This window comes from the organism of the source record quoted next, unplaced genomic scaffold (genome assembly GCF_019419815.1).
Source record: "Pyrus x bretschneideri cultivar Hongxiangsu unplaced genomic scaffold, Pyrus_bretschneideri_v1 Contig29, whole genome shotgun sequence".
In the NCBI taxonomy this organism is placed as follows: domain Eukaryota; kingdom Viridiplantae; phylum Streptophyta; class Magnoliopsida; order Rosales; family Rosaceae; genus Pyrus; species Pyrus x bretschneideri.
In genome coordinates this window covers 3,410,774-3,430,095 of record NW_025999601.1, presented here as the reverse complement: position 1 = coordinate 3,430,095, position 19,322 = coordinate 3,410,774, and the positions used below count along the sequence as shown (strand labels likewise).

Sequence of the window (19,322 nt, the reverse complement as noted above, 5' to 3'; positions counted from 1 at the left end):
TTTCAAACCCTAAACATATTGAAAAAAAAAACACAATCTAGGAATTTAATGCGGCACAGCTGCTGGCACCATCGCCGAGCACTGTGTTGGCCTACAGCCTAACCGCGTCGATGCACGCCACCAAAACGACGTCGTTGTAACATCTGGACTACGGTAGCAGCCCTTTGGACTTTGTTGCGCATACACAAACACCAGACTTCGGCCTAGTAAAGTTACCATGGGCCTGCAGCCATTCCAAGCCCAAAACCAGTAACTTTTGAGTTGCGGGACTTTGTCCTTAGTCCCTGGCCTAAACCTACAACAAGCCAGTAGCTTGTTAGGTCCAACCTGTGCCCAAGGCTCACCTGTAACAAGCCCGTGTTGCTTGCAGGGCTTCGTCACCCCTCGACCTATTTACCCACAGCTTTTGTTACTGGGCTTGATCTGCCCCAACCCTAACTTCGGCTGGGCTTCGCGAGCGCCAACCTGCAAGCCAACCTTCGATTGGGCCTGCTCTCGCGCCTCGTTTTAGCCCAAACAGCAGCTTTTGTAGCTGGGCTCACCCAAACCACATGGCCCATAGTCCTGCAGCCTTCCCCAAGGCCCAATAAGCCTGCAGCCAAGCTCCAAGGCCTGTCCCCGCGTCGTTACCAACCTACTTTTGGCTGGGCTACGTTATTTTTTTGACCCAATGCCAATTTTTGGCATCCTTGCATTATAAATCATACCCAAATAATTTTTTGGGGTACTTTGGTTTACGCTAATTAATTCTAATTTAATTATCACTTGGTTTATCACAAACCAAAGCTAAAATAACCCGTTTGTCATTATTTTGCTTCCACAATCGACCTCCTGATTTATTGAATTAATTAAAAGTGACTTGCAATCCATTAATCTGATAATTAATCCAAAATTATTAACCTGAAGATCACTTTTGAACATTAACAATTCAATAATTTACTTTTCTACTTTGAACCATTGACATCCTTTCGTAGTCCCGAAACTCTCACACTTAAGTTCTTGAAGCAACTCAAATCCACTACACTTAAATCAGCATATTGCATTCTGTGTTCATGCAGGAACCTCTCCTTTATGAACTAATCGTTCATAAAACTAAAGTGAACCTGTAGTTTCATATTTAGTGCCCTTGAAACCCGAAGTTTTCATTCAAAACTTATCACATGAAACTTGTAGCTTTCATGCTTAAATTAAACCAATACATGTATGTATAACCTGAATGTTTTACGATGTATGGTACCCTTCGATTAGGGACATGCCGAACTTTAACAAGCTCAATTTCGCCACTCTGGAAGTCTCTGGAAGAAAATACCTGAAGTGGGTTCAAGACGTGAAGCCTCATCTTACAGCAAAGGATATTAGAGCCACCATCGAGGCACCTACCGACGACAAACCCGTCGATGAATCTCAGAAAGCTATTGCAATAATCTTTGTTCGAAGACACATCCATGATGCACTGCAAACCGAGTACCTCACAGAGGGGGACCCACGCACCTTTTGGCTTGCTCTGGCCAACCATTTCAATCACCTGAAAAACATTTACTTGCCTGAAGCAAGACAGGACTAGCAGTATATACGCTTCTAAGACTTTAAGTTTGTGAATGAATACAACTCTGAAGTTTGTAGAATCCAATCACTACTTAAGTTATGTAAAGTGGACTTAACAGAAGCAAATCTTTTGGAGAATACCTATTCGACCTTCCATACCTCCAATATTATCCTGCAGCAACAATATAGGGCACAGAAGTTCACCAAATTTTGAATTTGATCTCTGTTTTACTTCTCGCTGAGAAGCAGAACCAGCTTTTGATGAAAAATGATCAAGCTCGACCCACTGGCTCGAACATCGTGCTTGAAGTGCATGTCACCAATTTTAGCAGCCATAAATGACAAAAACATTATTGTGGCCATGGCAATAAGCGGCAAGCCCAACCACGGGCCCAAGGTCAATAGAGCCAAGGCCCACCCAAGGGAGGAAATTTGACCCAGAAGCGCCAACCTTATGTACCCAAAGCCCAAAATTTCAAAAACAAGGGAAAAGCTACCGTTCAATCGACTTCCAATGAAACAGACATGTGTTACCGCTGTGGATCAAAAGGTCATTGGTCACGCGTATACAGAGCTACGCCCGAGGTCATTGCCAAGTCCCGTCGTGAGTCTAACTTTGCCTATATGGAACATCCTGAAGATGCTACTACATCCATGGAGATATCAGATTTTCAAGAGGCATCAGCTCCTATGGACGAATAAGTTTTATTCTCCTAGACATGTTTTTAGGGAGTTTTTACCCCTAGTGGCTGAACCCACTAGGAGTGGCCGAGCCCCCCTATTTTTTTAGGTTTATGGTTTAATTTTTGGACAATTTTTCTAAGTATTTGGAATAATTTGTTCGATTTTGGTTTGTTTTGAATTATGGATATTATTTCTCAAATTGATTAATTGAATGAATAGAATTATATTTATGCATGTGACCAATTCAATCAATTTATTTCTAGGTAAGTCTAATGGGGAAGTTAGTTGTATGGTTGATAGTGCTACCACGCACACAATATTACATGAGCGACACTATTTTACTAACTTCAGTACCTAAGAAAGCACCTGACAATCCTTTCAGGCTCATCCAACCAGATTGAAGTATACGGAAAAAGCTCGTATAATGTTGTCTAATGGTATTGTCTTAACCATTAAAAAGGACCTATATTCTCCACGTTCTAGAAGAACGTTGCTGAGCTTTAGAGACATTCGAGATAATCAATATCATATTGAAACCACTGAAGAGAATAGATCTGAATTTCTTTGTATCACTTCTTACGAGTATGGCCAAAAGCGTATTCACGAGAAGTTGGAACTGTCTCCCGAGTAGGTTATACATCACAACCATTCGCGACATAGAGACCCACCATGTGGCCGGCCCTGAGCCTAGGTTCTAGAGCACTTTTTTGCTTTGGCATGACCATATGGGACATCCCGGACGTGACATGATGCGCCGTATCCTCGAATCATCACATGGGCATCATTTACCTCCCTACGTTGGATTCCCGCCATGCAAAGCTTGCTCTTTAGGGAAGTTAAATACTCAACCCTCAATTACAAAGATTATTCACAACTCTTCTAATTTTCTTCAGATGATTCAAATGGATATTTGTGGACCTATCCAACCAACATGGGACCATTTAGATACTTTATGATGTTGGTTGATTCATCGGCATGTTGGTCACATGTCTGCTTATTGTCCACACACAATGCTACATTTATGAAACTACTAGCACAAATTATTAAGCTTAGGGCTCACCACCCTGATTATCCGATTAAGTCGATTCGACTAGATAACACTGGAGAGTTTACGTCACAAACTTTTGACAACTATTGCATGTCAGTTAGGATTAAATAGAACATCATGTACCCCATGTTCACACCCAAAACGGCCTGGCAAAAGCTTTCATAAAGCATCTTCAATTGATAGCTCAGACTTTGGTTATAAGAACCAAACTGCTGGTATCTTCCTAGGGCTATGCAATATTGCACATAACTATGATGGTCCACTTGAGGCCCATCGATATCCAACCTCATTCACCATTACAGTTAGTTGCTAGATACGAGCCTAACATCTCGCATTTACGTGCGTTTAGGTGCACAGTCTATGTGCTAATAACGTCGCCACTACGTACCAAAATGGGTCCTCAGAGAAAAATGGAAATCTATGTCGGTTATGATTCACCATCAATTATTTGCTATTTAGAGCCCTTGACAGGAGATTTTTTTACCGCACATTTTGCGGATTGTCACTTTGATGGGACAGTTTTTCCGCCTTTAGGGGGAGATAAGCATGCTAAGGTTCCTAGAGAACGCCACGAATTGTTGTGGTATGCTCCCAATATGTCTCATTTAGATCCCCGCAATGCCCAATTTGAAACTAAGGTGCGATGAAGTATAAATTTTCATAGCATTACTCAAAGCATGTCGGATACTTTTACTAATATAGCACAGGTGACAAGATCACATATACCCGGTGCAAATGCACCCGCAAGGATAGACATACCTCGAGTACATCATAATACCACCTGGTACATTGGCGGCTAGCCAATCATTTACTCTGACCCTAAAGCATGGCAGAACCCTTGGTTCAAAGGATTCACAACCCCAGAAGAGGAAAACGGCACAAACAGGTGACCCTAGTTTGAATCTAATCATCACTCACTCATCTAATCTGACGCATAAGGTTATTCTAGATTACAGGTGATGTCTTAGATGAGACAACTCGACCTCCCGAGAATCGCGAGATTTCGGTCCACTACGCAGTATTAGATGAGATTTGGAATCGAAATGAGATGATCGTCAACGATGAATTTGCGTACACAGTAGCTACTAACATCGTGCTTAGCGATGACATTGAAACACATTTCGTTGACGAATGCAGAAGTAGAACGGATTGGTCAAACTGGAAACAAGCAATCCAAGTCAAACTCGATTCGTTGCGAAACGTAAGGTGTTTAGACCTATAGCTCATACTCCACCACATGTGAAGCCCATGGGCTACAAGTGGGTTTTCAAGAGGAAACGTAATGAGAAGAATGAAATAGTGCAATACAAAGAACGCTTTGTAGTGCAAAGCTTCTCTCAACACCCTAGGATTAATTACAAGGAAACGTATTCCCTCATAATGGATGTCATAATGTTCTGCTACCTTATAAGTTTGGTAGTTTCTGAAAAATTGAATATGCAGCTTATGGACGTGGTAACCGTGTATCTCTATGGGGATCTAGATACGAAAATCTACATGAAAGCTCCAGAAGGACTTCCATTGAATAGGTTTAAATAGTTCTAGACCACAGAACATTCTCTCTATTAGATTGAGGATAGGATCCTTCTACTATAAATATCTTGTGTTTTTTTTTTTTTCCTTCAATTAAGCCAATTTCCTCTAATTTTAGATTTGGGGAGCATTGAAATTTCAATGATCAAGATGGGCAACCGTTGACGCTTCAAGAGCAAGTAACCTCGCTTTTGATGTTATTGTTTCGCGCTTTGACCAAAAACATTATTCTCTTCATACGTAATTTATGATCATGGCACTTGCTTGTCTGCTTCTAGAAAAGCTAAACATTTTCGTTTTCTTTTGGTTTTTGACTCTGCCTATTCTCATGCCTTTCTTTTTTCTTTCCTTTTTTGAACATAAGAGATATTCAACACTAATCTACGCGAAGGGAAGGGAGAGGTTTGAACTTAAAATGTAGTGGATTGAAAATGAAATCCGTAACCACTTTTGCAATTCACCACTTGCTTCTCATATGCCTTATTTTCTTACCGTTACTCGTTTTAAAGGTGTCTCGTCCTCTGCACTGTTAAATATCTACTTCAAAAAGTTGTAAGAACGAAAGTTCAACCTAAAGATGTGATGTAAAACGAAACGACTCCGTCCGTAAGAACTCTCGCCGAAAGGAGAGGAAAAAGAACCACGTCGAACTTAATATTTAAAGAAAACCATATCTTTCTTTGTAACGATAGAACAAAACTACCAAAATTTGCTGAAAATAAATCAAATTAGCCTAAGCTTTTTAAGAAAGCTGCTTTTAAAATAATTTCCGCAATGCCAAACCAACCCTTAATTTAGACAACCTGTGCATTTGGTTGAAACCAAACCGACAAGAAAAAGCATCATCAAATTGGTGACAAATTTATATCTGGCTCTAAATCACCATTTGTTAAGACGATATGATCATGGATAACAATCATAACTCGTAAGTGTTCTTTGGCACACTATCATACTGATCGTTTTTGCCCAATCATATAAAACAGAAGACAAACAAAGATTACTAATCAACTCGATAAAATGCTGTGAATCGTAATATTGAATGAGGAGAAATTCAAAATTATGACAACAAATCGAAACATAAAATTGCTTCTCCGTCAACCTCCACTTCCCGAAAACTCTGTCAGCCTCTAACAACCTCCATCAATCGCAATGTAGGTACATATCAACTCAACAAACCTGCAAAACTTGCGCTACAGAAACACGCTCGGATGGCATCAATCCTCAAAAGCTAGCCAAAGAATAAATGCCACTTTCCAGAATATGCATACAACTATGATACACGAATGGACCACCATGAGCACAACAAAAGAATAAATAAAAGCCTCACACTTGCGCGAGCATACAAAAAACTGAATCAAAAGAATAATTAGCCTGCAAACATTCACATCAAGCGCATGCATCACTTCACCCCACTAGCAGCAGTAGTACATAAGATACAACGCATGCGAGAGCCACCCGGTTGGGTGTCATCATCATCATCACCATCACTATCACCATACCCATAATCGTCTACTCTCTCACTAGGATTGGCCACACTGACTTTCATTTCACTCGTATAGGTGGAATCCATAAGACAAGTCACGTGATAAGCATGACAGCAAAAGAAAACAATGACATTAACATTTTGAATGGAAAAAGGATCGAAACACATGCAACACCTTGCACCGCCCCTAGGTTTTGATTTAACCTCCATACTTCTCACACCTACCGATTTCTCAATCACCTGAGAAGCCCTACTATCATTTCTCTTTGACCGTGCCTCATCTTCTTCATTGCTCAAGTAAATTCCATGCGTTGCCTCTTTGTAGTATTTGCCCAAGAGGTTGACGATATCAGCCTGTTTCCAAGTTAACACCAACTCTCATGATTTTGGCACGGTGCTCTTTTATTCAAATCAAAGGTTAAAAATGGAAAACAAACGTACCTTAAGAATATCATTGCACCCGTGTCTTAGAGATGTTTCGGTCCTAGTAATTGGTGATGATTTTGACTAGCCGATCCCTAAGCCTGAAAATTTAAATTTACAGAAGGTTAATACAGATATTTATTGAAGAATATTCCTAAACTTCATGTTTACAACTGAAAAATATCCAAGTTCTGCATGTATATGTATGTACACAGTTGCACCTAATGCTTGCAACATCAATTTGGAAGATGCAACGGCCGCGCTTAACTTGGCCCAACAGAAAATAGAACCCACTATCACACCTTACATCTCCATAAAGCTTAACAATACTAAATTCTAAACCTAACTAATATGTTGGCTTCTTAGCATAAGGTTGAAGAACCAGAAAGTTATAACATAATTTTTAAACCAGCTTAGTTGTTCGTATTTGCTATTCCATAAGTCCTTATTACCTCATTCAAGAATCAAATCACTACACAAACAATTGTTACCTCTATGTTTATCCGTTATCTCTACTTGTCTTGGCACAATTGGAACAATTCTAAATATATACCATCACTACCAAAATACAAAGAAAACATGATAGACCTCTAACTTGTGATATACAAATCACATACAAAGTCAAGGAATGTCAATAGAAGAAAGGGACCCATGTCTCTGTCTGTGGTTATCTATTTATCTAACTTAATAGAAAGTAATTAGCTAATTAAAATCAAGGCATGTACTCTTGTACCTACAGGAAATAAGAGGTGTTACTTTCCACACAGGTCAGGGTTTTAACACAAGAAGAAACATTATATGATAGAGATGGAATACAAGAATATACCACCACAATATTCTGATCAAACTGACCTAGGAATCGCCAAGATGATCAAAATTTATAAGGCCCAATAACAACATATGAAGAATCCAATGACTTTCATGCTTAAAATACCATGCTAAGAATTCCAGAAGAAGGGAAGAAATCCATTATTTGATAGAGAATGAATACAAGAATACACCACCACAATATTCTGATCAAACTAACCTAGGAATCTCCAATCCAGTTGGGAACCATATTCACAATATAAAGAGGATCTAGGTTTCCAACTGTGTGCTCCAACAACATGCCTACCTGTAAATTAGTAGAAGAAAAATTAGAGGATAGTATACCGAAGAGGACTTGTAGATATAGCCAGCTAATGTATTTTGCATAAATACCAAATCTGCAGGCTAGCCAGAATAAATACCATTTCAGGTTTATGAAGACACTGCTGGATTAACTCTTCCCAGAGTTCATCATCATGTTGCATATTTACAAATTCTACAGCCTGTGCACAACCATAACGCATCTTGTTATCACCATAGTTCAATGTGAAGAGAAAAAATAACTCCAAAGGAACAACTGAAGATATATAATGAAATAATAGGTACCTCTTCAATATCCCCAAGTTTATTTATGATTACAGCAAGGGCTTGTTTAGCATTTCCCATTCTTCCAAGAATGAAGACTTGCTCCTTTAAAAGATCTCTTCCGACACAAATTTCATATGCCTGATATATATTATCAGGTGTCAATGCATTGAAGAGCATTTAAAGTTCATCAAAACTGATCATTTATGAACTCGATCAAACCTTCTCCAGGGTATAATGTTGACTACTGCGAAGAAAAGGAAGTAGCATCTTTGGATCATATTCTGCATAAAGCTCTACCTACCACAGTAAACAAATGACACCACAAGAGTTCAATGGCATGCACACAAGATATAGATACAATTTCACCACACTGGCACAACATCTTTCGAAGCACCAAATACAAGCTCTTGCATGAGAAGTAATAGAATAAAAGAGAAATAAAGAAATAGATACCTTAAGAACGCTTTGTAAATGGAAACTATTATAACAATTATATGGTACCAAATACATATTATAACCAATAACAAAGACATGCAATTTCAGTTTCAATCTTTCCCACATACCAAAACCATGAAAACCAGCAATATGAAGGTCTAATTCTAAAAGGAAAAACCAGTTCTTTCCTTAAACTTGGAAATACTAAACAGTCATACAATGTCAAGTTAGTCCATGTACAAGTGATTGGAGAATATAATCACCCCGAACACATCTCGATGCAATAGGATACAACTCATAGTACCCAAATTACATGAGAATGACAAGTCTTCTCTACAACGGGAAATGACAAGGCAATTATCATGGTACTTTAGTTAGATTAGAAAAGAAAATTGTTTAATATAATAACCATCTGAAACGCTAACCCAAAAGCTCCCATAAACCTAGTTGATTACATTTGTCTGCCCCGAAATCAATTTTGCACTTATCTTGATAAGATATATAGAATATTAAGAGACATATCAACTGATATCCAGAAAAATTCAACTATATTTTGCAGGAAGTTGATAGAGTTAATGCAATGATTAAGTATAAGTAGCTTCATAGTGCATACAATGAGAATTTGAAAGAACAGAAGCCAGTATAATTTCATGGGCAGCTAAATTATTTCAGCTTTCCACAATACCTGCATATCGTGAAATTCTTTTCCAGAATGAGGGTCTGCTTCAAATAGTGAATGCAAGTATGCATGCAAGAAATATCTGGAATCACACTTATCACTTGCATTCAAAAGTTGGTTGACAACTTCAGATGGAGTTATTAAATCCTTGTTTTGGATCAACAAAGGAACGGCAAGCTTGCAATCTAGCATCATTAATTGGACAACCTGCAAACATAGAGGTGACAACCAAGCACATAAAATTAGACAGTAAAACAAAATAGCCGCAAAATTGAAAAGTATTCTTCTCTTTTTTAATTACAAACATCCCCAACCCCTAATATAAGATTATGTAGGTAATATTGCATGTTTTCAATTTTAGAAAGAGAATGATGACGCCATTATTGATAATATTTGATATCAAAACCAAATTTTTGGTGAAATTGTGAAAGTTACCTTCTCGGGAAAATCACAAAAAGACCATTATCATTTGGAAACATAAACTTTTCAATGGATGGCAGTAAAAAGAGAAACCATAAATTCCAACTTACAACATATAAATTGAACATATTTACCAATACCTTTTCCCGAATCGAATCATACAGATTGTGCTTTTCAATGAAGGAAAAAATGTCTGGCTTCAAAAGCTGGAAATCCAGAAAGAACAAAAGAAATTTGAAGTTAATATCAAAACATAGTAATTGATGCAACAGCTCAATTCGCAGACAACCTTATGAAGATGTTAAATATTATTTAATCACTTCAAATTGTAGCTGTGCTTTGTGAATAAAGGTGTTGCACATGAATATGCATCAAGAACACTTACATCAGCATATAGTGCGAATGCTTTCTCATACTGCCCATCAATCTCATACAACACTGCTAGTGCCTGAACAAGAGAGTGGATGTTAAAAAATAAGAATTATCATAATTTAAAAATTCATATTCCAAATAAATTATTCCTGACCGACCTCCTTAAGGGCATCTGTCATGGACGATGTATTAAGCTGAGGTTCTATAGCTGAGATAACAGGCAGTGAAGAGTAGATCACGGGTGGCCAAGATTTAACAGTTGACACAAGCTCCTTATGAAAAGATGGATTTGTAGCGAGAGCTACAAGAGCAACCTTACAGCACACAATAAAAATTTTGATAAATGAAACCAAGATATCAAGCTTTCCCTATTTGTCAACTCAAAGATTGTAAAAAAAAAATTAGCAGTTCAACTGCAATTAAAAATGTTGTCCTTACAAACCTCATAAGCAGTATCACGCAGTCTTGGGTTTTCTGTTGGAATATATGGGACTAACACGGGAAGCTGACGCAAATGAGCAAAGTGGAAAACCCATCTGTGAAGCACAGTCCGCTCCAAGTTATTTGGAAGATTGCATGCCAGAATTTCCAATTATTTACTGGGAAGATTGTAAAAAATGGGTCACAAAAAGGGTAGTTACTACCTTTCCCATGCTGAAGCAGATCCTCGCAATAATTTAGGGCATAAAGATGCAGCTTCAGCATATTTTCTTTCCACAATCAAATGATCAAGGTATCTAGAACCAACCTAGAGAAAGGAAAGAAAAATTAAGCAAACCGTGCAATTAACTAAATCTTTTAAACCGTGCAATTAACTGAACTTGCAGGGAATTTAACAGTGTAAGTACAAGGGAATAAGCTCAGGTATTACAAAACAAAGCCACAAAATAAATTTCTTAAGCTGTGCACATGCAACAGCAACTAAATAGCCATGTAAGAAAAATCCAAATATTTGATAATAGTTTTACAGTTACAAAATATGTGACAATAGAGTCTTGTGTGAAAATCGAGAATAGCTTATCATGGAACTTAAGGTCGCTCAAAGAACTTTGTTCAATATATTACTTTTGGAAGGGAAAAAAATGAAACTTTGGCTGTTATATGAATCAGAGGTACATCAATCTTAGAAAGCTTCTCATGCAGTTTTTCTTTTCTTATATCTATGTTGTTTATCATTTCCCTAAATGTTAATAATCACACAAGACCAAGGAGCATAAGAATCTAAATGATCCACATTTATATATGATCCAACTAACTTAAGTGGGTTCAACTTTAAAGCTAAGAAAAAGTGGTAATCCACAAATTTAGCCAGAAGGCTAAAAAGTGTGCAGCTGAGAAACTTGTCAATATGGTAGTTATGTCAACAGAACTATGGCCAGGGATAGAACCAGAAAAAAATTTCTGGTGGACTTTGAACAATTTTAAGTAAAACTATTGACCAAAATTGAAAAAACATAAGAAAAAAGAGGAATGCAATAAGGGCCACAAACCAGTAATCACATCACGTGGTCACTACAATTCACTTGTTACAGTACAATAGGCACATAATCTGTTACATAGTTTGGTCCATAAATAGATATTCCAGTATGACACATTACAATAGGCACATTCGATGCCTCTTTTTTCCTCTAATTCCTCAAGACACAAACTCGCTAAACTATGATTTTGTCAAAATCACATTTGAGAAATAAAACTGCATAACTCGAAAAACATTGTATTTATAATAGGTGTGAATAAAAGGGAGTGTTGTGGGTAATGTGTGATAGCTGTCTCCCCTATGTGATTTTGACAATGTGAACAAATGTGAGCGGGGGCAGCTACGCCCAGTGGGCCATGAAGATTTATTTCTCCAAACAATGGGAAAAAATGTGAGGGGCAGCTAACCCCCAGTGGGCCTTAGCATGCCTCCGTCCTTATTTATGGCACTTAGAAACTAATTTGAAAAGAACTCCTACACTGCTATGTTTTCTCTATTGTGATATGAAAACGAGAATGAAATGTTAATACCTCATCAAGAAGTTCACTCCGTCCCTGGCCCGCTTCAACTGCAGCCAAAGCTTTTTCATGCCAACCATGTTGAAGAAGCCACGCAATATGATCTTCCGCATCTCTGAAAAGGATATATGCATTCAATTCTTATCACATTAGCAAGACCAGATTAAAATATATCTAAATCTATGAAGATTTTATGATTGCATAAGATTCAACGAATTCTCCTCCGCTTAAGTACTCCTCATCCTTATCAAATCAATCTCAAAGACGTAAACATATGCAATCACTACACAGGAAAGAATCCCTAACTCATGTAAGAAGGCAACCATTAGAGGGGGGATGTACAAAATATAAAAGCATGGTAAGAAATGTACTAAATTTAAAAGTTACCAAAAGATAAAATAAAAGGATAAGTCTTATGAAGCAACTCATAAGTTTACTACTTGTTTTTCTTCAAAAAATAATTAAATGCAGATTTTTAGATTGATATCCTTTGCCCTTCAAGTATGGGACCAGTGGTTTTAGCAAGTCTTAGGCTGACCTTCAGATTCTAATTTTCAGAAGATCATTGGAGGTGGTTGTGTGCACCTTTAGTGTTTGGCCCCCACCCCAAACCTTTTTTTTTTTTTTTTTGAACTTCCTTTAAACCCAAGATGTCAGCAGAGGCTGGGATTGACAATGTGAAAGTACCATATCTCTTCTAGAATTGTTCTGGATATCCCTAACTGTGATGTCTATATCTGGGTTTCTGAAAAGTCTGGCAAATCATCTGTCTTTTTTGTGATAATTGTGTTCTTAAACCATGGATGAGACAATGAAACAAGATCATTCTGGGCCACAAGCACCAAAGTTTTACTAGGACTAGAAGATCGATTCTTCTCTATGAAACTCAAGAGTAGATAGAGAGAATTACTCTATGCATTACAAAAATGCTTATGTATCATAACTCTAGAGAAGCGCAAATAGAAAGAGAGTACTGACCTCGGTTTTGCAATGACTACATCCTTTGGGGAAACAATATAGTACAGTGGTTCATCACCTTCGGCCCACTGGCCACCAGCATAGCTGCTACCTAGATTCAAACTAAAGGGTTTTACAGCTATATAAATGTAAATTATTCTGCTATTATTCGACAATGACATTCAAAAACAAAGTATGTTAACCTGAGAAAGGTGCGTGAGCAAGGGAATAGTCCTTTGCCTTGTAATGCTCAAAGCCATGTACAGGTAAGGCATCTGTTGAAAGTTCATCATTATTCCATGTTACAATACGTACTTCTGGTCTCTCTGCATTTCCCTGCTTCAAATATATTATAAGAGTTAGATACAATAACAGGGAAACAGTCATAGCATGACCTACAATAGAAGATGAAAAGTGGGTAAGTTCCAACTTACTTTACAGTTAATAATGGAAACCGAATTATGTGAGGAAGGAAAATCTTGATAACAACAAAAGGTAAATAAACCATTAAAAAATAAAAGAGAACAATGAAAACGTTGCACTGACAAATTATTCTGCCAAATTAAACAATGCTTCACCTCTCACAATTGACATGTAGAAGCATCTAACTCATTCCACAAAAAAAAATAAATAAATAAATAAATAAATAAAATAAATGCAAATATTCTAAATGTTAAACAAAAAGTAAGGTTGCATTTTTCAAAAAAGTTTAATGAACACCTTCAAGGAGAAATCACTTTCAGCAATTTACAACATTTGACCCCAAGGAAAAACAAAGAAGGGGCCTGCATTTGTAAATTAGAAAAGTTTTTAAAAAAATAAAATACATATCATACAGAACAAAGGGGAAAAAAGTACCTGTCGTGATGGAGCAGAGCTACTAAATTCCTTCTCCCCATCTTCTTCACCAGGGATATAGGCTAGAACAACCAAAGTGTCACCAAAAGGGGCAATCCCAGAAATGAAATAGCTGGTCTGAAAGGATGCCACAATATCCACTTGGTTCATACCAGACAATGGGACATGGTTATATGTCCCATTGGTGGCTCTAGACTGATTTGTTTTTATCGATGTGATTTTGATTGATGTTCCCCAGCCAATGACCAACAATGAGTCATCCTGAATATGATGAAGTGCAGTGAGCAATAATGAAACGACACAAGTACTTTATTTGAAGGATGAAGAAGAAAAGGTTGTGCAATAGGAAAGGAAGTTTAGCTGGTATTTTTCATACTAAAAGTCTTATATATCATGAAGCTGATTTATTAAGGACCTCAGGGTTAAATCAGTTTTGAGATTGAACCATTAGTCCTAGAGTTATAAGTCCATTTTGACAAGCAGCAGAGAGGCCTTTTGCTTGATTGCCTTGGGCTTGAAAGAGATGGGCAGCCAGCAGCATGAACTACTCATTTCAATTTCAAGCTACTTTATCCCTCAATTACCCTTGAAACAGGCATTAAAATCCCAAGATTACCTGCTTCCCCAGAACTCCAGCAATCTGCCACAATGTCCCTTCTTTACTTTTCAAATCTCAACGCTATTTCATTCTACTTAACTAGACATAAATCCCTAAAACTGTACAACTTTAAAGCTCAAAATGCACTACAGAATCACCCAATACAAGCACTTTACACAAGTTGCACTAACATGCACAGCATCAAAACTTATAAAGTAGTCACGTGTGTATGTAAATACTGTGAGCATGACACTCTTTCACTAACCTGCCAAAATAAGTGAGGAAGCAAAAGCTCAGGACGTGGGCTTCCTCGTGGCCTTTCAATGAATGTTATACGTTGATCATTTGCAGTATCGTACACTTTCACACCTGCATCATTAGCCCAAGCAATGAGACTCGTTCTCCACTTCACTGCATGTATAGGACCTTCACCAGAGTGCAAAACCTACATTGCCTTGAGAAATTAGAAAACATGCTCGGAAATCCTTTTACCATGCTTTTGAGTATAATTTAGTACAAACCTGATCTTTAAAGCCCAGCCATCTTTTTGTATTAAAATACAAATGACCAGCTAAACCACCAGCTACAAATCTTCTAGATGATTTTTTTGCATAATCTGGATCCAGGGCAATAGCCTTCATTGGGCGATGATACTCAAACCTCATTTTCTCATCAGTGAAAAGACTGCTTATCACAACAGACCCATCATCTGAACAGCTTCCTATAAATTCACCTTCTATGTCGAAGCTAAGATCATTCACTGCAGCAGTATGAGCAGGGAATTCCTTAACCTGTAAAGAAGTAATCAAGTACATAATATTGGCATATTGCCTTCAATGATAAATCAGGTGCAAAATGCAACAGTATATCAACCATAACTTGATATTGAGTATTAACACCCGTACCAAGAAATTTAGTACTGACGGCGGAATTTAAGAACTGTGAGTTCAAAAACTACCTACAGATATCCCAAAGAAATCATCTTTGCAAACAACATACAGACATTGCAAACTACCTACAATGCTTGTCAAGGTTAAACTTTGCATTCTGTAACCTATTGCATAGGTTATTTACCCATCAAACAATAAATGTTTTGAGTGACTGATTTTCGGACAAGTAGAGTTAAATCACCCTACAAGTATAAGTTCACCAACAACAACAACAAAGCCTTTTCCCACTAAGTGGGGTTGGCTATATGAATCCTAGAACGCCATTGCGCTCGGTTCTGTGAGTATAAGTTCACCATAGCCAAAAATTCAATTAGCACGCCAACGTTTGAATACAAAACTTAAGAATAAGCTTTCATATTCTGATTCATGATTGGACCAAAAACTTAAAAGTACAGAAACATCATAGGAAACAGCTCTATAACTCCTGCATATAATTAACCAAATGAAATTTAACTAAAGTAGCGTTCTTTTTATATTCCCAATTGAGCTAATTGCAAAAACCCGATTGACCATCCCAAACTAAATGCCACTTGGTTTAAAACCCTTACATTCAACTCTCCGGTAAAACATGTAAAAATTTAAAAATTACCGAGAAAAACCAGATCCAATCAGCTCAACTTCAATTTTACATCCTACTCAATTCCCCCGAATCGCACTAACCTACCCGTCAATGCAATGATCCCAACCACTATCGATTCAAAACATGCAAAATTGAATTGAATTCAAGCTCAGTTCCTCACCTGATTCCCGAGAAAATCGAGAATATGAACGGTGCCGCCGTGAGTCCCGAGCGCGATCATTCGTTCTGCGACGGCTATGCACGACGCCACATCGCTCGTTAATAGTGTGGGAATGCTGCCTCCCATTCGCTGGTACTTGAGCCTCGGCTCCTCTTCCTCTCTTCTTCTTCTTCCTCCTCTTCCTCTTCTTCTTCCTCCTCGCCATCATCCTCTCTCTCGTCGTCGCCTGCGACGCCGTTATCGGGCGGAATCGGGGCCATTGTCATGTACGTCTTCAGCTCTTCTCGTGGTTGCTTCGTCGCCTCGGAGAGACAGGCGGAAGAATGATTGAGTTGAGAACTGGAAGAGAGAGATCTGTTTGGTTTGAGTTTTCCTTCGTGTGGGTACCTTCGGTTTGTAGACTAAGCTATTTATTTGCAAGGGACAAAAGAGTGGGTTATGAACGCAGAATGAGCGCCACCTAATGTCATTTTTTCTTTTCTAAAGCTTTTTTTTAAGCTTTTTTTTTATTAGTTTTCTTTATTTTAGAAATTTTAACGAAAAACTTACGGTACTGTTTACTTTAATAAAAAAAATTATATTTTTACACTAAAAAGTCAATCCTGATACTATTCACTTTAGCCTTTATTTTGTCCTTATCGTTAAAACTCAAAATTTTCAAGGCATTTTCATTAGTTTTCCTTATTTTTAAGTGCACTTTGTAAAACTTGATTTTAATTTCACATTTCATTTGAAACTCAAAAGTCTAATAAACTTCTTCATCAAAAAAATATTTAAAAGTCAACCGTCGTCGTTTTATTGGAACTCAAGCATCATTATTTATTTTTTGAAACTCGATTTTAATTTGACTCTCCTTTCTAGAACTCAAAACCCGCCACTTTAGTCCTTAAAACTCAAAATTCACTTTATATTGTCTTGTTTCTATTTTTAAAATAAGTTCAGCCATTTAAATTTTATAATTGTCCCAAAAATAAATAAATAGTAAAAAGGAACAAAAATAATCATTTTCTTTCTTCAATTGCCGCCTCCATTATGAACATAAGAACTGACAAAATTAATGTTAAGGTGGCTGGAGATGGAGGGAGAAGTGATAATGTTATATAATATGATTAAAAATGTTAACTTTATACTTGTGCCACTTCAATGAGGACCTTAATAATGCACATAAGTAAACAGTTATTAACGGAATACATAGAAACAAGTCAAACTGGAGTAAATATTGAGTTTCAAGAAGTAAAGTGACAACTTTTGAATTTTATAAGGCAAAGTAGAACCGAAATCGAGTTTTAGGAAGTAAAGTGGCGACTTTTGAGTTTCAAGGCCAACGTGGGATCGAAATTGAGTTTAAGAGAGCAAAGTGGCGACTTTTGTGTTTTAGAGGCAAAGTGGACTCGAAATCGAGTTTCAGAGAGTAAAATGGCGCCTCTTAAGGTTTATAAGGCAAATGTCACTTTTTAGGAGTGTAGCTAAAATTACTTTTTTTTTTTTAATTGTCCATGGTACAAACAAAATGTCACTTTTTAGTGTGTTCTAAATTGAGTCAAAAAATCGATGCCATGTTTACCTACTCATTATTGGAATAAATATAGAAAGTTGAATTTTGATCATGAAGTATTCAAGCATTTAAATTTAGAAGGAGTCAAGAGAGTGGTGGAGCCCACACGAAATAAGGAATTCAACTCCTAAAGTTGGCGGAATTGGACTCCCTATACGAATGAGGTATTTGAATTCCAAGAGGTTTAGGGAATTGGGAATGCTTTTCTTCTTCAAAAGTGGGAGAGTGGTGGTTGGAAGATTGGGGTTAAAAACAAGAAGTTGTGGCAGTGATGACACATCCCATCTTGGAAAGTGCATGCGTCCATCTGAACAATGATGTGTTGGCTGATATCTAGAGGGTGATCAAGCCATAAAGTATGGTTGACATGTAAAAGTGCAAATAAATTTAAACTTTTATTAAATATATCAGAGCGTACAGCGTGATTGGGTGGAAACCCTTATTACAAAACATGAAGTTTAGAGCATAATGCAAGAAGTAAAATAAAATAAAAAATAAAAAATAGTATTATCCATAAAGGATGATTATTATTGCAAAAGATAACATACTTCAGGTTAGCTAGTTCCTCAAGTATATTCGTACTCCAACAAGCTCAATCTCTTGGTACTGGAGGGGCGAAATATAAGGGTGAGTTGGCCTATAAAACAAAGTTATTGAAAACTATAATGTGCAACCCCTTATTATAAAACATGTGTACAATTTTTTAAAATAATAATATAAGAATAGGTAGTAAGGTACCTTACAATACAAATGAGTCCAAGGATATAGGGTGCTATTAAAAAATATCTCAAACCACTATCACAAAAATCAATGCACATTATCTAATGAAGGCACACAGACGCGTAGGAAGTAACTACATAAACATGTTTGGTGTTAAGGTTTACCTTCTAGTACTATACCATACATGTATGTCAACACCCTACGGGATTTCTACCACCACAATAAGGGGGAACAAGCTGTCACCTACTCTGGATCTAAAGAGATGTAAACAGTGTGATGCGAATAACACATAGGTTCGTCTTGCGCCCAAACCAGTACAATAAAAGACAGCAGCGCAAACATGTAATTATAAGTAGATATGATATAAAAATGTCATGTTACAGGTTTATTATCACAATCAATATAATAAATGCAAAGTTATCATGATATTTAAAAGCAGTTATCGAGGAAAACTATATATAAAATTCTCACTGTACTTATGTGACCGTCAAGATTAGGGAAAAAAAGGAAGGAGAATCGAATAATGAGAAGCACATCTCTAAACAAAAATAATGAGATAGCAAGACAAATGGACAATAAAAAATATGCAGGAGCATTAATAGGGAGAGAACTGGAATAAAAACAATAAAGAGTGGAATGAGAAATTAAGGGAGGTCAGAATTAATTGAAACACGAAGAGGAAAGAGTATAAAATCCTAATTAAGGATTTTCTTTTCTATACATAATTGTTTAAATTATAAAATAAATTAGACTAATAAGATTACAGCTCAACCATTAACTAATCTAATGGTCTAAAATCTATGTAAAATCTTGCGTAAAAATATAATGCCACATATCCGTCCATATAATATATATATATATATATATATATATTGTTTGTAAAACAAAAAGATCCACTCACTGGTATGTTACGGGGTCATAGCCACTCTACC

General features: G+C 37.0%; 1 protein-coding gene across 1 annotated transcript; it reads right to left on the bottom strand.

The window, feature by feature from the left end:
* Nucleotides 1-5,805: 5,805 nt before the first annotated feature.
* Nucleotides 5,806-16,515, bottom strand: LOC103947739 (vacuolar protein sorting-associated protein 41 homolog). Its single transcript, XM_009358687.3, is given in 22 exon segments — nt 5,806-6,647; nt 6,735-6,779; nt 6,781-6,817; nt 7,744-7,760; nt 7,762-7,830; nt 7,946-8,026; nt 8,130-8,249; nt 8,331-8,408; nt 9,232-9,432; nt 9,786-9,851; nt 10,031-10,093; nt 10,176-10,331; nt 10,460-10,553; nt 10,662-10,765; nt 12,025-12,127; nt 12,991-13,081; nt 13,173-13,308; nt 13,828-14,088; nt 14,691-14,870; nt 14,947-15,216; nt 16,116-16,273; nt 16,276-16,515. Coding segments are annotated over 22 exon segments (2,874 nt in total). The 5' UTR covers nt 16,382-16,515; the 3' UTR covers nt 5,806-6,209.
* Nucleotides 16,516-19,322: the final 2,807 nt, after the last annotated feature.